At 35.7% G+C, this 17,229-nt stretch overlaps 1 protein-coding gene across 1 annotated transcript in view; it reads right to left on the minus strand.

Annotated features, from left to right (window-relative positions):
• Utrn (utrophin) overlaps positions 1 to 17,229 on the minus strand; it is a 402,939-nt gene that overhangs the window by 79,096 nt on the left and 306,614 nt on the right. Inside the window, exons 54-57 of the mRNA XM_090338004.1 lie at positions 16,158 to 16,426; positions 12,781 to 12,927; positions 10,758 to 10,836; positions 6,230 to 6,290 (exon numbers count right to left, since the gene is read on the minus strand). Coding sequence (XP_090194130.1) covers positions 6,230 to 6,290; positions 10,758 to 10,836; positions 12,781 to 12,927; positions 16,158 to 16,426 — 556 coding nt within the window. The remainder of the gene's footprint in view (positions 1 to 6,229; positions 6,291 to 10,757; positions 10,837 to 12,780; positions 12,928 to 16,157; positions 16,427 to 17,229) is intronic.

Genomic DNA, 17,229 nt, shown 5'->3' on the forward strand with positions numbered 1-17,229 from the left:
TCCATAGGAATGCAAACGATATCCCTGGGAATGCAGCCGATTTTTGTCTTAAAGGTCATGACCTTTAGTGAGCTTTCACATCTCTGAGGAGATTCAGCTCAGTGGCCTCTTTCTAATGTGTGGCACTTTGTCTTGTCCTTGAAGCCCATAACTTCTTACTGCTTCTCCTCATAAGTGGAATGTTGGACACACATGCTTTATACTAGAGTCAAGACTTGACTTATTTTGTAAAGTCTCCTTTCATACTTGAAACTATTTTTTATCCTGTACTGTGTACAAGGATTATACATCAGTGATCTGGTACAGTCCTTTTAGGTCATATGCACACATTCACCAATTTATTAACTAAAATGTGGTGTGGGGAGGACATTCTAATGTTGTAACTCTTTGGACAATCAACTTAACAGTTTATCAAAATGAACACCAGGAATTCAGGACATATCTTGAGGGGGAGATGTATGAAATGAAGGGGCAGGGGGAAGATGACTAAAGAGAAGAGGGGGGTGGAATGCAGTCATGATATTCAATGTACACAAGTAAAAATGGAACCACGCAAATTGAATAGATAGATAGGATTGAGACTGGGGAGGCCGATGGGAGGGTTGCCATTTGATCACGATGCATTGAACTCTCAAACTGAACTCCTTTTTACAATTACTTAAAGATAATGATAGTAATAATAATAATAATAATAATAATAAGGAACATTATAAAAAAAAGTTTCCCTTTACTCTTCATGGCCTTCCTAAGTAATGTGTGAGCTCCATATTTTATAAGATTTGATGGAATATTGCACAGTCAGGCTAATAGTTCATGGCTCTGTTATCATTCAGAAGGATATACGCTGATAGACAAAGTAATACTTAAATAGAATGGCATGGTACACCAACAGTTAAAACATCAACATGCCACATCCTAATACTGGAGTGCGATGAGGAGTACTGATAAATAGGATAGATGCTGACTTCTAGGCAAAGACCTGCTGTGGGAAATGTATTTTTGAAGCCCATTTGTCCTCATTATAGGAGTTTCTTTTTAAAAAATAATCCTCTGAAAACTTAAAAGATGATCAGAAGGGGGCTGGGAGTTTAGCCTAGTGGTAGAGTGCTAGCCTAGTATACATGAAGACCCGGGTTCGATTCCTCGGTACCACATATATAGAAAAATGCTGGAAGAGGTTCTGTGACTCAAGTGGTAGAGCTCTAGTCTTGAGGAAAGCCCAAGGCAGTGCCCAGGCCCTGAGTTCAAACACCACGACTGGCAAAAAAAAAAAAAAAAAAAAAAAAAAAGTGATCAGAAGGCATCCCCGATTTTATGCTTGAAACTAAGTTTTTGAAGGCGTGCTATTCATCATTTCATTCCAATTATAAATACAAGAGCAAAAACTAAAGGAGAATTAATGAAAAAAAATAGTGAGAAAACAGCAATGTATATTGCTTTAGGATAAGATAATCATAGAAAGAGAATACTTAATACTTGCACTGTAACATATCGTGTGAGGCTCTATTATGTTCACTATAGTAACAGCTCATCATTCCAGAGCTCCACTTACTTCAGCTTCCATCCATACTATAGTGTTATGGTTTAAGTGAACATGTTGATGTTTTATAGTTGGAGACTAGGGCAAAGGGGATTCGGATAGCTTACCGAAGAACAGACCCAAGTAGCAGAAATAGAAATTGAACACAGATGGTAACTTAGGCCTGAGCTCCTGATTATGGAAATATCTTTACAAAAATGAAGGCTTTTAAAATATTTCTTGATGACTCTGTCCAAACTTGAGCCTGTAGTCCATCATTACAATCAAAACAACCTCTTCTCTCTTGCCTTTCTCCTTCCCTGAGTAAATCCCAGGACTTGATGTGTTTAATCACTTGCATTTTCTGAACCTAAGCAGCTGTAAAAGAATACAACTGGAGGAAATCACTCACCAGACAGACCGATTTTACTTGAACTACCCGATTTGAAACTTTACATGTTCAACTGCTGGCAACTGAGCTCCCTTACTTAATAAACTTGCTTGTCAGACTTGTCTTCTCATTCCCACACTGAAATCATTTTCCTTCCTTGCCTTTGTCTCATTTCACTTTATCTCACATTTGATTGAAAAACTTAATAAAAGCACTACATCGGGACCCTACTCTTCAACTCCCTAATCAGTACCTTGACTTTTTCTGCCAGAGATACCAGAGAAAGCATGAGCATCGTTCTTGAGCTACTGTATGAAGTCACAGGCACATGGTAGGTACAAAACAAATGGTAATGAGACTATAGTATGAAAGAAAGGATGCCAGTACATGTTTTCCCTATTTTTCTTGGCTTCCTAAATATAATGTGCATCCTACCCAAAATTTCTTTGAGGAAGGATTTCAGGTCTGCATAGTCGTAAAGAGTTCCAGAGCTGGAAAGTTAAATCTCTGGGTTCAAACTTCGGATTTTCCAATTACTGGCTGTGTCATCTCAGTTGGCTTTCTGTGTATAATATGATTATTTATTAATGCATTTATTGGTTACTGTCGACAAAAGGAATGCATATATGTATTTTTCACTGGGCTATGTATAAGAAATTGCACAATGACTGGGAAGTGTTTAAAAATGTAATTTTTTAGTGATCATCATCATTCACCATTACCACTAAGTATTTACTGCTATATTGCATTGTTTTCTGCAGAAAAATGAAAACAATATGTTTTACATGATTAATGTGGCATCTTAGGCAAAGTTCATGGGAAAAATGAAAAGCAATATGTTTTCTACGATTAATGTGGCATGTTAGAAAAAGTTCAACACAAAACTTTTATCCAGCCGGGGGTTTGGCCAAGTAGTAGAGTGCTTACCTAGCATGCACGTAGACCTGGGTTCGATTTCTCAGTACCACGTATGTAGAAAAAGCCAGAAGTGGTGCTATAGCTCAAGTGGTAGAGCGTTAGCCAAGAGAAAGCCCAAGGACAGTGCTCAGGCCCTGAGTTCAAGGCCTACAACTGGCAAAACAACAGCAGCAGCAGCAACAATAACAACCAATTTTTATCCAGCATTCCTTTTACCTCACAAACTACCTGGAGAAAGTCAGTCAACTGAAGAAATGAATCATCTGTACAAAACATGAACGCATGAGCAAAAAAAATTTTTTTACATCAGATGAGACCTAGAACTCATGGTAGATTTTTGTGTATAACAACGATACCAGAAGTTAACTTGTAATCTTATTAAAATCAGAGCATAATGAGCTGCTACTGGACAATGTTAGAAAAATAAATAAATAGAGCATATTCCAAAAGGCTTCCTTACAGCCAATAAATACAACATAATGGTAAGTTGCAACTGAAGTTATTGCTGTCGTTTGGCTTTTAACACCAAACACCTGCGTGTTGGCACAAGCGGCAACACTGGTACTTTTGAGAAGCTATGGAACTCAGTGGAAGATAATCGGATATGGCCACCTTCAGGGGATTGTGAGACACAGGCTCCTTTCTCTTCTTCTCTACTGCTTCCTGACTATGTGATCAGAGGCTCTACCCTTTTCATGTTCCATCAAGATGGCTCAGCTAGCTGCAGACTCCAAAAGCAATGGAGCCAACCAATCAGGGATTGGAATCTCCACACCTGTGAGCCCAAAACAACAGTTCTCAGGTATTTATTAGTGTGATGGAAATCTGATGAACACAGACAGTGAGAAATAAGAGATTCCTGCCACGTGTACCATTACAAATCAGACTAATACTCTATTAGTATTTAAGAACAAGGGATCCTGGATTTGCCATAGTATACTTCAAGATATTAAGAAAAGAAAGAAGATGAGGAAAATGAAGCCAAGAATCCAAGGACTATCCTACAAAATTGAGAAGACTGAGAAGGGATTAGTAGGGCATGGCTGGGTGAGAGTTTTGAAAGCAATGACATTAATCAAGATATATTGTATTCATAAACTGCTTTGTTAAATGGCAACTCCTTATTACAATTACTGAGAGATAATAAAAGGAAAATAATAAAAGGAAAAAAAAGAAAAGAAAGAATTCCTTAGCATGACAGAAATGCACAAGCAAGTCATCAAAGTGTATTTTTAAATTAAATCCATAAAATTATAATAGGAAAAAAATTGTCCTCATTCTTCCAAATTTTTTTGCTGTATACATTATATGGATATATATAAATATAATATCTACTTCTTTATAATATATTTTATATATATTTCAACATTGAAAAATTTGGAACACCTACTTTTCTACTTGATTAGTTTGGTAAACTAATTTACCTCTAAGATATTACAAAAGCATGATGAGGAAGTTTTGTTTTGTTTTTTAACATTTCCCTTTTACTCATCTGAGTAAATGTGAAAGAAGTATATATTAAAAGCCTTTTCATTTATCACTGAATTCTGATTAGTTTGCTTGGCAATTAGCTTTTGTTTTCATAACAGTTCTTCATGGGAAATAGTAGCCTTTAGATCTACTCAAAGTTGATTTTTTTTCTCCTTTTATTGAGGAAATAGCCTATCAAAGTTGTACAACAAGGCAAATAGTAAAAGTCTTGGTCAAGTAAGTTTTATAAAAACAGGAAAATCTGTTCTAATAAAAATTCTAAAGGTGTTAGATTTGAATAAGATGCCAATTTCCCCAGCCTCTAACTCCTTTCCATTTGTGTTTTCACAAATTGGACACCAGTCAACTGGTCTGATAATTTACTCTCAAATTCACCTCAATTCAATATACTGAATACTATAGATAAATATAATATAAACATTAATATATGCAAGATATATTGCTTATTAGATTTGGTAAATGCTTTAGCAACAGTTTGTTTAACTTGGAGATAAATTTTAGAGTATAAGACAAGATTCAGAAGGAAATACTAGCTAGATGTGGTGGCTCAAGCCTAGAACTACAGTATTTGGGAGGTGACAATCAAATGATCATGGTTCAAAACCAGCCAGGACACTAAAGTTCATGAGATTCCATCTCAACTAATGATCATCTATGTGGAAGCACAATGATTGAGAGCCCTTGTGTCATAAGCCTGTTAACCCAATGACAAAGGAAAGCCAAAAAAAAGGGAGGGGGGGATAACATTCCAGGCTGGTCCAAGCATATAGCAAAATCTTAACTAAAATATGGAATGTGGAGTGGCTCAAGTTGTACAACAGCTGCTTAGTAAGCATGAAGCCCTAGGTTTAAACCCCAATACTAGAAAAGAAAGGAAGGAGAGAAAAAGGTAATTAGAGAGGGGAGTATAGAGATATTAACTCAACTTGCCTGAGGTGATGCAGCTTATTTGAGACAAAGCTGTGTCCTAACAATAGGTGTACATTCTCATAATTATGACATCTCTCCTTATACATGAAACATGGTCAATCATGATTCTTATTAAGTGTCAAATCAATAGGTTGACTAAGTTATACTTTATAAACTTGTATAAATAGTATTTATCATTCTGTCCTACGACAACACAAAGATCAAGCCAAGAATAAAGTAGTAAGATGCCACGTAAAATTATACAAATTTTATAGTGTTATATCTGAAGGAGAAAAAGTATGCAGAAGTGGACCACAAGTATGCTAAGTGAACCACAAAACTGATGATGACTGTGAATTAATTATGCAAATACAATCTCCTCAAAACAAAGAAAAACTCATTAATGGCAATTATCATTTCAACTACTCACATCTTTTCCATAGAAGAGGAGTGAATTCCACTTTTTTGGTTTTTGTCAGTTGTGGGGCTTGAACTTAAGGTTTGCTTACTGTCCCTGAACTTCTTTGTACTCAAGTCTAGTGGTCCATGACTTGAGCCACAGCGCCACTTTTGGTTTTCTGAGTGGTCAGTTTTAGATAAGAGTCTCACGAACTTTAGTGCCTGGGCTGGCTTTAAACTGAGATCCTCAGATCTCAGCCTCTTGAGGAGCTAAGATTACAGGCGTGAGCCACTGGTACACAACTGAATTCCACTTGTAAAAGTTATGAGGAGCCAGGAGTTTGGCCTAGTGGTAGAGTGCTTGGCTAGCATGCGCAACGCTCTGAGTTCAATTCTTCAGTAGCTCATACACTGAAAACAAAGCTGGAATTGATACTGTGGCTCAAGTGGTAGAGCTCTGGCCTTGAGGAAAGTCTGAGGACAGTGCTCAGGCCCTAAGTTCAAGCCCCATGACTGGCAAAAAAAAAGTTATGAGGGGCTTGTTAACAATAGAATTTCATTATTTTGTTAGTATCAAAAGGGAAAATTAAAAATCAACTTACTTAATGTAATAGGGCACTTTGTTATGGGAAATGGACCTTTGCCATGGCAGCTGCACTGAGGCTGGGAAGACAAAAGCAGATTATTAGAAATGCTGGAAACTCAGAAGCCTTTCAGCTTAATGCAAAACAACTGAACACCGTTTATAGCAGATTCAGTAAGGCCATTCTAACATTGGACTCCTCTTGATAATGAAACATACCAGGCCAACTAGAATGGCTTTAAAGGTACGTTTGAAGTAAGGAGAGAAACAACCCAGATTCAATTTCTAATGCCAAAAGCTAACTGAACCTGTTTATGCAAATACTTGAGAAAGAACAGGCTTTTTTTTTTGGTTTTGTTTTTTAGTTTATAATCAACACAACATGAAACCTAGTGCCATCTGGAAACTGAACTCTACACATTCTAAAATCCAGATTACAAGCTACATTTCTCAAGACTAAATTTGCAGATCACTAATAATATTTTTATAGTACATCAAACTCAGGAATAGCTACTAAGGATAGAGAGTACTTCAATAAATTAAATTGTATAAAATAAAACCAGAAAAATATGAAATGAAACAAAGTAAGCAATTATACAAAATCAGGCCCATCAGCTGTATAGAACCATTTTTTGAAATTCATAGATAATAGAGTCTTACTTGGCAGTAGAAATTACCACAGTTAAGAGTTTATATTTTAATCGCGGTATTTAATTTTCACAATACCAATTGCTTATTAATAGAAGCATACCATCCCTGCAGTAAATTATAAAACTTATTATAAAACTTATCTAAAAGAGTACCACATGTAAATTTGTAGGAACACTTATCCCAAATAAAATCTTGAGACTTAAATAAAATGGTAGCATTATGAAGAACACATTATATTTATTCATAGAGGAAATAATTTTAAAAGGATACTGAACTCAAATTTGAGAACCCCGGAGAGACCCTCCTGGGTGTGCAAGGAAGAGAGGCTATATTTTTCTAAAATTCTAATGTTTGGCTTATTATATATTATTAATACATTTATGTCTCTCATGGAACTACTTTCTTTGAATATATTCTTGACTGCTAGACATTTGTAAATATTAGTCCCACTCAGATCTTATCTACTACGTTCTCTACTTTCTCTGACCAGAGTTTGCCGCAGGTCTTTATTTGCAAGAATATGCTTAATTTCTCTGTACCATAACTGAAAAAGATAGGGTTTCAGTCTCCCTATTTTAAAGACAATGCTAATAATAAAGCTTAATAAACTGGTCCAGGAGTGTGACCTAGTGGGAGAGTGTTTGCCTAGCATGAATAGAGCAATGGGTTTAATTCCGCAGTACAACACACAAAGAAAAAAGATGCAAGTGGTGCTGTGGCTCAAGAAGTAGAGCACTAGACTTCAGGAAGCTCAAGGACAGTGCCCAGGCCCTGAATTCAAGCCCCAGGTTTGGCAGAAAAAAAAAGCTTAATAAATTTAATAGGAGAATTAAATTGAATCATATTTATAGCGGTTGCTTGGAAGACAGTGTGACTATTTTGAGTGCTATGTAAGAAATTATAAAGTAAATAAAGTACATCTCATGTTTTAATAACATCAGTTATTCTCTCTTCTAACCTGGAAGCTTTCCCCAGAAAATGTCTTCAGATCTCCTTATTTAGCCAAACTATTCTTGGTTGCAATTATTAATGTCTGTTAGTTAAAGAAATGGGCTCTGAAATTCTCTATTAATCATTAATAAACAAAGATTGTGCTGAAAGATCAAAAAAAAAGAGGACTACATGTGACTGGAGAGCTTCTGGGAAACTTTCTAATTGAATGAAGTAAAATGACATAAACGTTGGCAAATATTATTAGACTTTTCCGTAGTCAGCTGTTACCAATAATTCTTTCTTCGGAATTTCATGCTATTTTGATAAGGTGCAAACGTGTAGCATTTTAAACTTTATTAACCACTGCCAAATATATCTTTTGTTTTAATAGCTGACAACATAACACACATCCAAGGAATTAAATGTACAGAGCTAAAATAAGATTGTAAAAAGCTATTGTTTGTAAATAAATACAGAGCTTAAATATGACTGAATGACTGAGGTCTTTAGTATATTAGGTTAGTCCATTTTCCATTCCAAAATTGTAGCTCACTTCTGTAATCCTACCTACTCAGGAGGCTGAGATCTGAGAATCATGGCTGACAGCCAGCCCAAGTAGCAGGAAAATCCATGAGGCTCTTATCTCCAATTAACTACCATTAAAAAAGCTGGAAATGGCTCTGTGGTAAAGCACTAGCTTTGAGCAAAAAAAGCTCATAGACAGTGTTCAGGCCCTGACTTCAAACCCCAGGACAGGCACTTAAAAAAAAAAAGAAAGAAAAATACAAAAGGACATAATTCAAGTGGTAAAGAGATTAACTAGCAACTTTGTGAATCTAATTTCAATTTTTCCCCAAAAGAGGAATGAAGTAAATTATACTCCTCATTAGAGACAATCTCATTTTGTGTTGGCACTAGGCTAGAGGGTCAGTCCTTATTTTGTGCCTAACACTTCTTTTATAACCATGGCTAAAGTCCAAGAAATAAAATAAAGCCAAAATTTTTAAGCAGCAGGGAACAACGATTATTAGATTTACTAATTGGAATTTCATTTGCAGTTCTTCATTCATTTTAATCATTATTTTCATTTGAATGACCTCAACTTCCTTGGACCATATAAAAGAACATGTGTTTGAGTTTAACCAAATTTTCATAAAATTTACTATGCTCCATTTCTTGAAGAGTAGAAACTTGATTTCTGTAATGTAAGAGTGGCTGTTAGGCAGAGCTTTATCCATATTAATAAACAATAGAACATTAGAACTGTAAAGAGAGTCCCAATTATTTAGAAAGTTCTTTAATTTGGCCTTATGGTGTAGTTCCACATTCTATAAAATTAAGTGTAAGAAATGGGAAGCCTCAATGTGTAATGAGAACACTAAAATCATATGTATTCCAACACTAATGGTGTCTGAACATGAAAAAGACAGCACCAGACAGTGGCACATGTGTGCAATCCCAGCTACTTGGAAGGTAATCAGGAAAGGATCAGTTCTAGGCCAGCTCAGACAAAAAAGTATGTGAGACTCCCATGTTAATCCATAAACTGAACTTGGTGGCCAAGTCTATAATTCCATTCACGTTGGAGGTGTAAGTAGGAAGATCACAGTCCAAGACCAATCCTGGGCAAAAATGCAAAACCCTACCCAAAAGACAATTAAAGCAAAAAGAACTGGGAGCATGGCTCAAGTGGCAAAGCACCTTTCTAACAAGCTCATGGTCCTGCATTCAAAGCCTATTACTTCAAAATTAAACAAATAAAAACAAAGAAACACTTTGCCTAGTAAATGTATCCCAGAAAGGATTTTACATCTTCAAAGATGGATCGCCTAAGGGTTCAAGTTTGAAAAACTTAAGATGGGTGTATGTTTAGGTGTAGCAGGGAGAAGGGTTAAGGATGACTGATTCAAATTCCTGAAAATATGAAGGAAAAAAAGTTTGATCTTTCATTGCAGTAAAGCAGTGACAAAGAGAAAAATAGGAATGTAATCAAGAAGTTACTTGTGAGATAAAAATATTATGCTTTCCCTATGGTTACAAATGCAAAGAAGTTGTAATTGAGAAGTACACTTTGTGCTCTTTTAAACTTTACAGAAATTGAATTAGATTAAGCAAATTGTTGTCTTACATATATTTGCCAAAGGAAATGAAAGAAAAAGAAATAATATTTACTGAAAGTATATGCCAAGATCCAGGTTGGATGCTTTGTGTAACTTGACACATTTTTCCACTGAGTTCTGAAGGCCATCAGAGGAAATAGGTATTAAGGTATATTTAAGACCAAGAAATTAACTTTCAGAAATTCACAGGCCTGGTAAAAGGGAGAATGAATATTTAAACTCAATCTGAGAGACTCTAAATCCTCCTTTCTTTAGTATCCTCAGCAGTGAATAATAAATAAAATAGGACCTTAAATTATTAAAGAGGTCATGCAGTGTACACAAAATTAAAAGTTCCAACTGGAGAATACTGCAATAAAAAACTATGTATGTGCAGAACTCAATCTGCAATGCTAGTCCAGAAGAAAAAGCAAATCTGACCATAATTATATTAGTACACTCAAATTTTCTCACTGTAAGATTTGTGGAAACCTCTTTATTCTTTTTTTAACTTTAAAAGCTGCAGGTATGTCTTCACCGCAAAAGCGCTTTCCTTGAAGAAAATTTAAACTAGTAAAATACAAATGCCTTTGAAAATATATAATAAAATATAAAATGCCTATGTAAAAGTTCATAACCTTTATACAAAAAACATGCCATATTAGCTACCAGAACAAGCTGGCAAATGAAAAACATAACTAACAAATAATAACCAATGTTATTATTGTTGTTAACACATCCTATTTACTATATATAAATTACATAAACATATTAAAGAAAAGCGAAGACAAAGTCTACTTGGGTAAAGTGAAGGATATGTTAATTCGCTCAGTCAATTAGATCAGTCAAGTTTACCATACTCACTGGAGAGAAAATGCTGAGAGGCTGGTCCAAAATCTCGGTGGGCCTCCTGAAGTTGCTTAAGGCGATCATCCACAGAAACCTGCACACACATCCAGTGACTTGATTTCAACACATGACATTAATAATATGCTTGATTCAAAAATCTAACAATAAGTGATGCTACTGCCCAAGATATTGCTGCTTGCATGGACTTCTTCTTCCTGGTACCAATGTCACAGTGAAAATCAACGTATAGCCCCAAAGTAACAGTATGTAGAGATAGATTCTCTTCTAAACGACTCATTAAAATAAACTGTTAAGTGTCACTGTAGCCATACTGACTGAACATTATTCTTATTGCTATTTTATTGATAAAGAAATCGAGCATAAGAAGACAGCCAAGGACACAGAACTAGTGGGTGTTGGCACTACGATTCCTATCTGGTCATCTAGAGGGGGAATCTACACTCTAATGGTTAACTACCCTTCCTATAAGGAGTGTGAGCTTTCTGTGGCAACATAAGTGAGCCTATGCCCATAGGATCAGCATCTACTCATCTCACTGGTAAGGGAGATAACAGAATGTTCTATCAGAGCAAATGAAAGAAGCCTAGAATAGTCTAAGAAGGAAATTTAAGGAAAGATACGTGGATAGGTCAGTGATGATGAGAAAGATAAATAGGACAGACAAACAAGATGATGGATAGAGGGACGGTAAGTAGATAAAAGAATAACCAAGTGAAATTAGAGAAATAGATAGTGACATTTGTATTATCAGGAGATAATACCTGCCTATGCATACCAATAGATGACCATCCTGTATGTGTGTATGCATATAAACTACAGTTAGTTCTTCAGTGATAAAAATGCAGAGTGAAAATCAATAGCAACTGCGCGCAGCTACTGACATTTCCATCACCCTTTCCCTACTCATTGTACATGCAGTGTTAGTCAGCAGTCTTATCTACATTGTCAATCTTATTGTCAGCTGCCTTTAAATGAAGCTTGTCTGTCTCACTGAGCAGTGTGGCTCCTCCTAGTTAGCTGTGAAAATTATATTGGAATTTACTTTATTAATTAAGATGAAGAAAAATTCAAATGTCATGCTTTACAAATAACAAAGGTGCTATTCCTGAAATTTAACTGAGTTGTCCACTAGCATAGATTTTCTCTTCTCATCTAATGTGCTATCTGAGCTCCAGCAGTCACCAGAATGGTGAGGTAAGATAACGGACAGACCGAAAGTTCTCTTTCAATTGTAACTCACTCGCTGACTTTTAATCTTTGGAGATGGTGATAACAGAAAGAGAATAGCAAGTGAATCAGGATGGACCATAGGAATCCTCACATGAAGATGATTAAAAAAATAAATCAAGCCTGGTACCGGTGGCTCAAGCCTGTAAATCCTAGCTATTCAGGAGGCTAAGATCTGAGGATCTTGGTTCAAGCCCAACAACTGATAAAAAAAAACAAACAGAGAAATGGAATAATGTAAAATAAATAAAGGGCAAACAGCCTGCTCTTTGCCATAAACTCTTGATTGGCATTGATAGTGGCTTTCAAATTGTCATACCTAAGAATCCTGAGAGAAATGCCCATGGGATGACTCTATTAAATCTGGAATGACTGAGTAAGGTCGAGAGCTATTAAAACAACAGTTCAAATCTAAGAGCTAAAGTATACATGTGCTATGTTGAAAAACAACAAGCAAGACACCTATTCACGTATATAAACCAATCAGAAGAAAAAAGAAGGAAATGTTCTTATGTTTCCTCAAGGAAAAAATACATAGTGAAGAAAAATGACTTCTTTCTGAGCCACTATGGGAAAATGTTTCAGTGACAGGCTACTATGACTTATTCTACTTTGTGAAATGTGCATACAAAATTACATTGGAGTGGATATTTATAAATAAATGAGGCCCTGATGTCATCACTTGCAAAAATCCTTACCAAATTTGATCAGTTAGAGACATGAACATAAATGGTAGAACAGTGAGGCTGGGTATACAAAGGCCTGTGTTAGGAAGGAGCTAAGCTGATACCTGTAGAAGTTTCCATCGAATGTTAAGGTCATCCAACTGGCGAGACATCTTTAGAGATGGATGCAGGTCAAGTGGAGACAGTTGGCTGGACAAATCATTCACTGTTTTAACTTTTAAGTTTATTGGTGCAATTTCTTCTCTAAATGCCTGGAAGAAACAAACAAGACAAGGTGACTATAAAATAAAACAAAATAAAATAAAATAAAATAAAATAGAAGCTAGTACATCTATCTTTTTGTCAAGGTCAATGGCAAGACTAGCTCAAGGGTCAGCAGGTAGAGCTGCCTAATCAACAACAGCTGGCCTGATCAGAGCCTTAGTGACCTGAGTTACCCTCATAACTTAGAGCTTTGAATTATGCAGGCAAAGAGAAAAATAATAATGTGATGTCATTTAAATCATTCATACCTCATTCATGCTGTGAATCAGATGAAAATTTTAAAAAATGTTGCTTTTATTGATCACCATATTCAGCATCAGCATAGAACCTTAGGTACTAATGCAATAGTTGAGGAATTCACACTCCATCTCTGTAGTCTAACACGTGCCCACATGGGCTACATGAGATGCTCATAGAAATAGTTGCTCAATACAGTAAAAGAAAGGAAAACAGATATGGTCCTAACCACTTTCATTTTTAAAAAGATACATTTTATTTTATTCAATTAGATTGTTGTAACTTCAGGAGAGGATTTAAAAATCTTAAGGAACACTGAACATTTCCTCTGAAAAAAAAATATAATGTTTCCCTATTTTAAGCCACAGGTGAGAACATGAAAGAAAAAGACCTTCGACAAACAAGGTCTTTGGAGCTTTGTTGTTTTTTTTTTTTTTTTCATTTTTATGGTCAGGTGTTTTATGGCACCAAAGTAGGTTTTTATCAAGAAAGTTTATCTTTTGATTTTTGAAGAGCCTCCAAATTGAAAGGGCTAGGAAGAAAGCAAGTTTTAAGTGGTTTCAGAATGGCTATGTGTAGTAGAAGAAAGAAGCAATTTATCATGTTTTGATAAGAAAGTAAGAGCCTATGTGGCCCTCCTTGCTGTAAAAAAACAGAAACATCTGCTGGCATCAAAGGTGCTAGGCAGACGGTTGGCAGGTGTAAATCTCAAGTGTTTCCTGCCAGAAGGTGCACTTTCTGAAAGTGAGAATGATTAAAGATAATTTCAACAGTTGAAATTATTTGATTATCCCCAAAATATTTTTTCAGGTACTCTGTCACATTTAATATTTAGCAATAATCAGTGCTTCGTTTTACCTGCCTAAGTATACTATACAACAGGATTTGGAATCTACTTTGAGCAAGTACATGTAAAAATATCCCAGATTGGCTCAATGTGATTGGTGTTTTTATTTTCTTTCCCCCTAATGGGACGTTAAAATGTTTTAATCCAGTTTATTCCTTTCAATTGAAATATTAATTGTTATTTATTTATAGCTTTCCACTTCAGCAAAGATTTGAACAAAAGGATTTGGATGGAAAGATCTGCAATTCCTTTAATTAAATAGGATTAACAACTCCTAAACTTTTGGGGCTTTAATAATTTCAATAGAATTTTTCTTTTTGTTTTTCCTGAAGACTCATTACCCTGAATGATAGATAGATGAGTCCAAATTAAAGTGGGTAAATTTCTGCTTCAACTAAGATGCATATTGGGGCTGTCCAGTAGATTTTATATATCACTGTGTACATCAGTGTTTAAAACCACCCATTAAGGGCTAGGAATGTGGCTTAGTGGTAGAGTGCTTGCCCAGCATGCACTGGATTTGATTCCTCAGCACTACTTAAACAGAAAAAGCTGGAATTGGCGCTGTGCCTCTAGTGGTAGAGTGCTAACCTTGAGCAAAAGAAGCTCAGATAATGCCCAGGCCCTGAGTTCAAGCCCGAGGACTAGCAAAACAAAAAATAAAACAAAAACTCCCAAAGCAAACAAAATCCATTAAGATAAGAACAAGTGTACAAATTCTAAAGAAGCTATACAAACAGCTATGTTTCTGGACCCTTGTCTTAAATTCATATTGTATTAGTATATCTGAATGGTAAGAATCCTACTTAATATGTAGGCAGCTGGGAAGTTAAGTACACCTACACTGAAAAATAGCAAACACCAACACTCTTAGTAGTAATAATAATGATAAATTTAAATATATTTAACATTTAAAGCTTTCATTCAGAGTTGATCAAAGATGTGTTTCATTGCATTTATATGAAAGAATTTTCTGCAAAGAGCAGAAGAAAAAGATCACAAATACTCTCTAACACTTATATCTAGCTGGGTGGGCTTCAACAATTATGTTCCATTTTTTTCTTAAAGTCTGTAATATAGGGACAGTAATATTATCTATCTTGTTAGATTGGTGTGAGAATAAAGAAAGCTATCCACGTGAACTGGCTAAGAACGGTTCTTGGCACACAGTAAGCCTCTATGTTGACTCCTATTATTTCTCTTGTCTACTCATTCATATACTTACTTGCAGACTTTACTTAAGTATTCAGCTAATTTCTCAGATTTTCTTTACCTCCCTATTTAGCCATATGCACATTAAAGGAAGGCTGTTATCACGGTTTGTGAAAAAATATATATACTTTTTGCAATAAAAATTCCATGCATGACAAATACAGTCAGACTAAATCCTTTGAATTTTTTCTTGGCTTTTCCTCAGCTATGATTCATTACTACTTGGCACATAATCTTGTATACTAACCTACTCTCTGAAGCTAAAAAGGGATGCTACATCAAAATAAAACAGGTAAACCTATCTACATGGTTTGAGGACACATAGTTGGATTTTTACAGTATTTTTTTAAAAAGGATTTTTAAAGTATGTTTAGAAAAGAATATCTTATTTGTTAAACATGACATTTGAAGTATGATTTAAAAATCAATGTTAATAAAATCTTTACAAAAGTAGAGTATCTAAATTCACCCTTTTTGGGGAACAAATTGGTGACAGCAAGTGACATTCTAGAAAACTTCTATCATGACTCCTGAGGTAGAGTTATGATAAGGAGCAATAGTGTTGGCTTTGTAAGAATCCCTACTGGCAATTTTCCTGTGTGGCTCTTTATCATGCTATACTTTGCAGTAAGATGTTAAAAAAACATCATAGCTGGGCACTGGTGGCTCATGCCTATATTCCTAACTACTCAGAAGACTTAGATCTGAGGATCACGGTTCAAAGCTATCCTGGACAGGAACATTCACAAGACTCTCCAATGAACCATCAAAAAGCCAGAAGTAGAGCTGTGGCTCAAGTGACAGAGCAGGAGCCTTGAGCACAAAAGCTTGATGACAGTGCCCAGGCCCTGAGTTCAAGTCGTGGGACCAGCACACAGACATACACAGACAATAAAAACTGTCCAAGGCAAGAGTGCTGACCAGAGTTTTTTCAATGTGATCCTGCAGTGAGTCAATGAGCAGGTCTCCCACAGGCTTCCAGCCATTGCGCACGGCCTCCGCCTCCTTCATGTCCGCATCCAGGTCGTCCATGGCTCCCTGCAGGTCTCTGAGCTTCTCTAAGGCCTTGTCCACTTGTTTTTGCCAGTTACTAACTACAGCATTGAGACTTTCCCATTTCTCTTTGACTTCAGAAGATTGTTTGCGCATGGCTTTGGCAATCCTTTGGGCTCTTTCCTCTGGAGTCAATTCTGTGATTTAAAAAAAAAAATATATATATATATTTATTTAAGAAACAGTCTGAATAGAGCAACTGTGCATTCAAAGCAGTCAAAGAACATCTAGCAGACACAGAGTTACAGTGGTCAAGTCTGAGGAAATGTCTCTACACTTTCGCCACTAACTCATCACCACCTTCTACACTTCAAAGAAGAAAACAAATTAATAAATGGAGAGTTTTCATGACTTCCAAACTTTAATATATTTGTAAACCTTGATATATAACAGGAAAAAAGAGATAAAACAAGTTTCTTTTACCATAAATTTAGTTATGCCAAATCCAAAGACAGTTTTTTTTATTTCATTCTTCTCAAGAGAAATGAGAAATACAATTAGCCAAGCATAGATGGAAGTTATGAAGAAAAACTCTCAGAAAATAAGATTAATTTACAATGCTTCCAAAAAGAATTAACTGAAGAGAAATCGTATATCTTAGATACTTCATCATTCCCAAGTGTCTCTGGCAGTTCATTTTTTAATAAAGGGCATTTTTGCACCTCACAAATAACAGAATATCATACACGACAAGAATATGGTGAACATTTCTAAATGTGCAACAGTACAAGAGAGCTTTGAGGGTGTCAGAAATATACGTCATGTTTGTATTTCAGATGCACAATAACACATCCAGGTTTTTGTAATGATGGGGTCTTGACAACTTTTGTCCTAGATTGCCATGGAACTGCCATCTCCCAATCTCTGTCTACTACTGAGTAGCTGAGATTACAGGTCTGAGCTACCATACCTGCCTTTTCTTTAACTAGTATTTAAATGT

The sequence above is a fragment of the Megascapheus bottae genome, chromosome 8 (assembly GCF_031878675.1).
Source record: "Megascapheus bottae isolate mThoBot1 chromosome 8, mThoBot2.hap1, whole genome shotgun sequence".
NCBI lineage: Eukaryota > Metazoa > Chordata > Mammalia > Rodentia > Geomyidae > Megascapheus > Megascapheus bottae.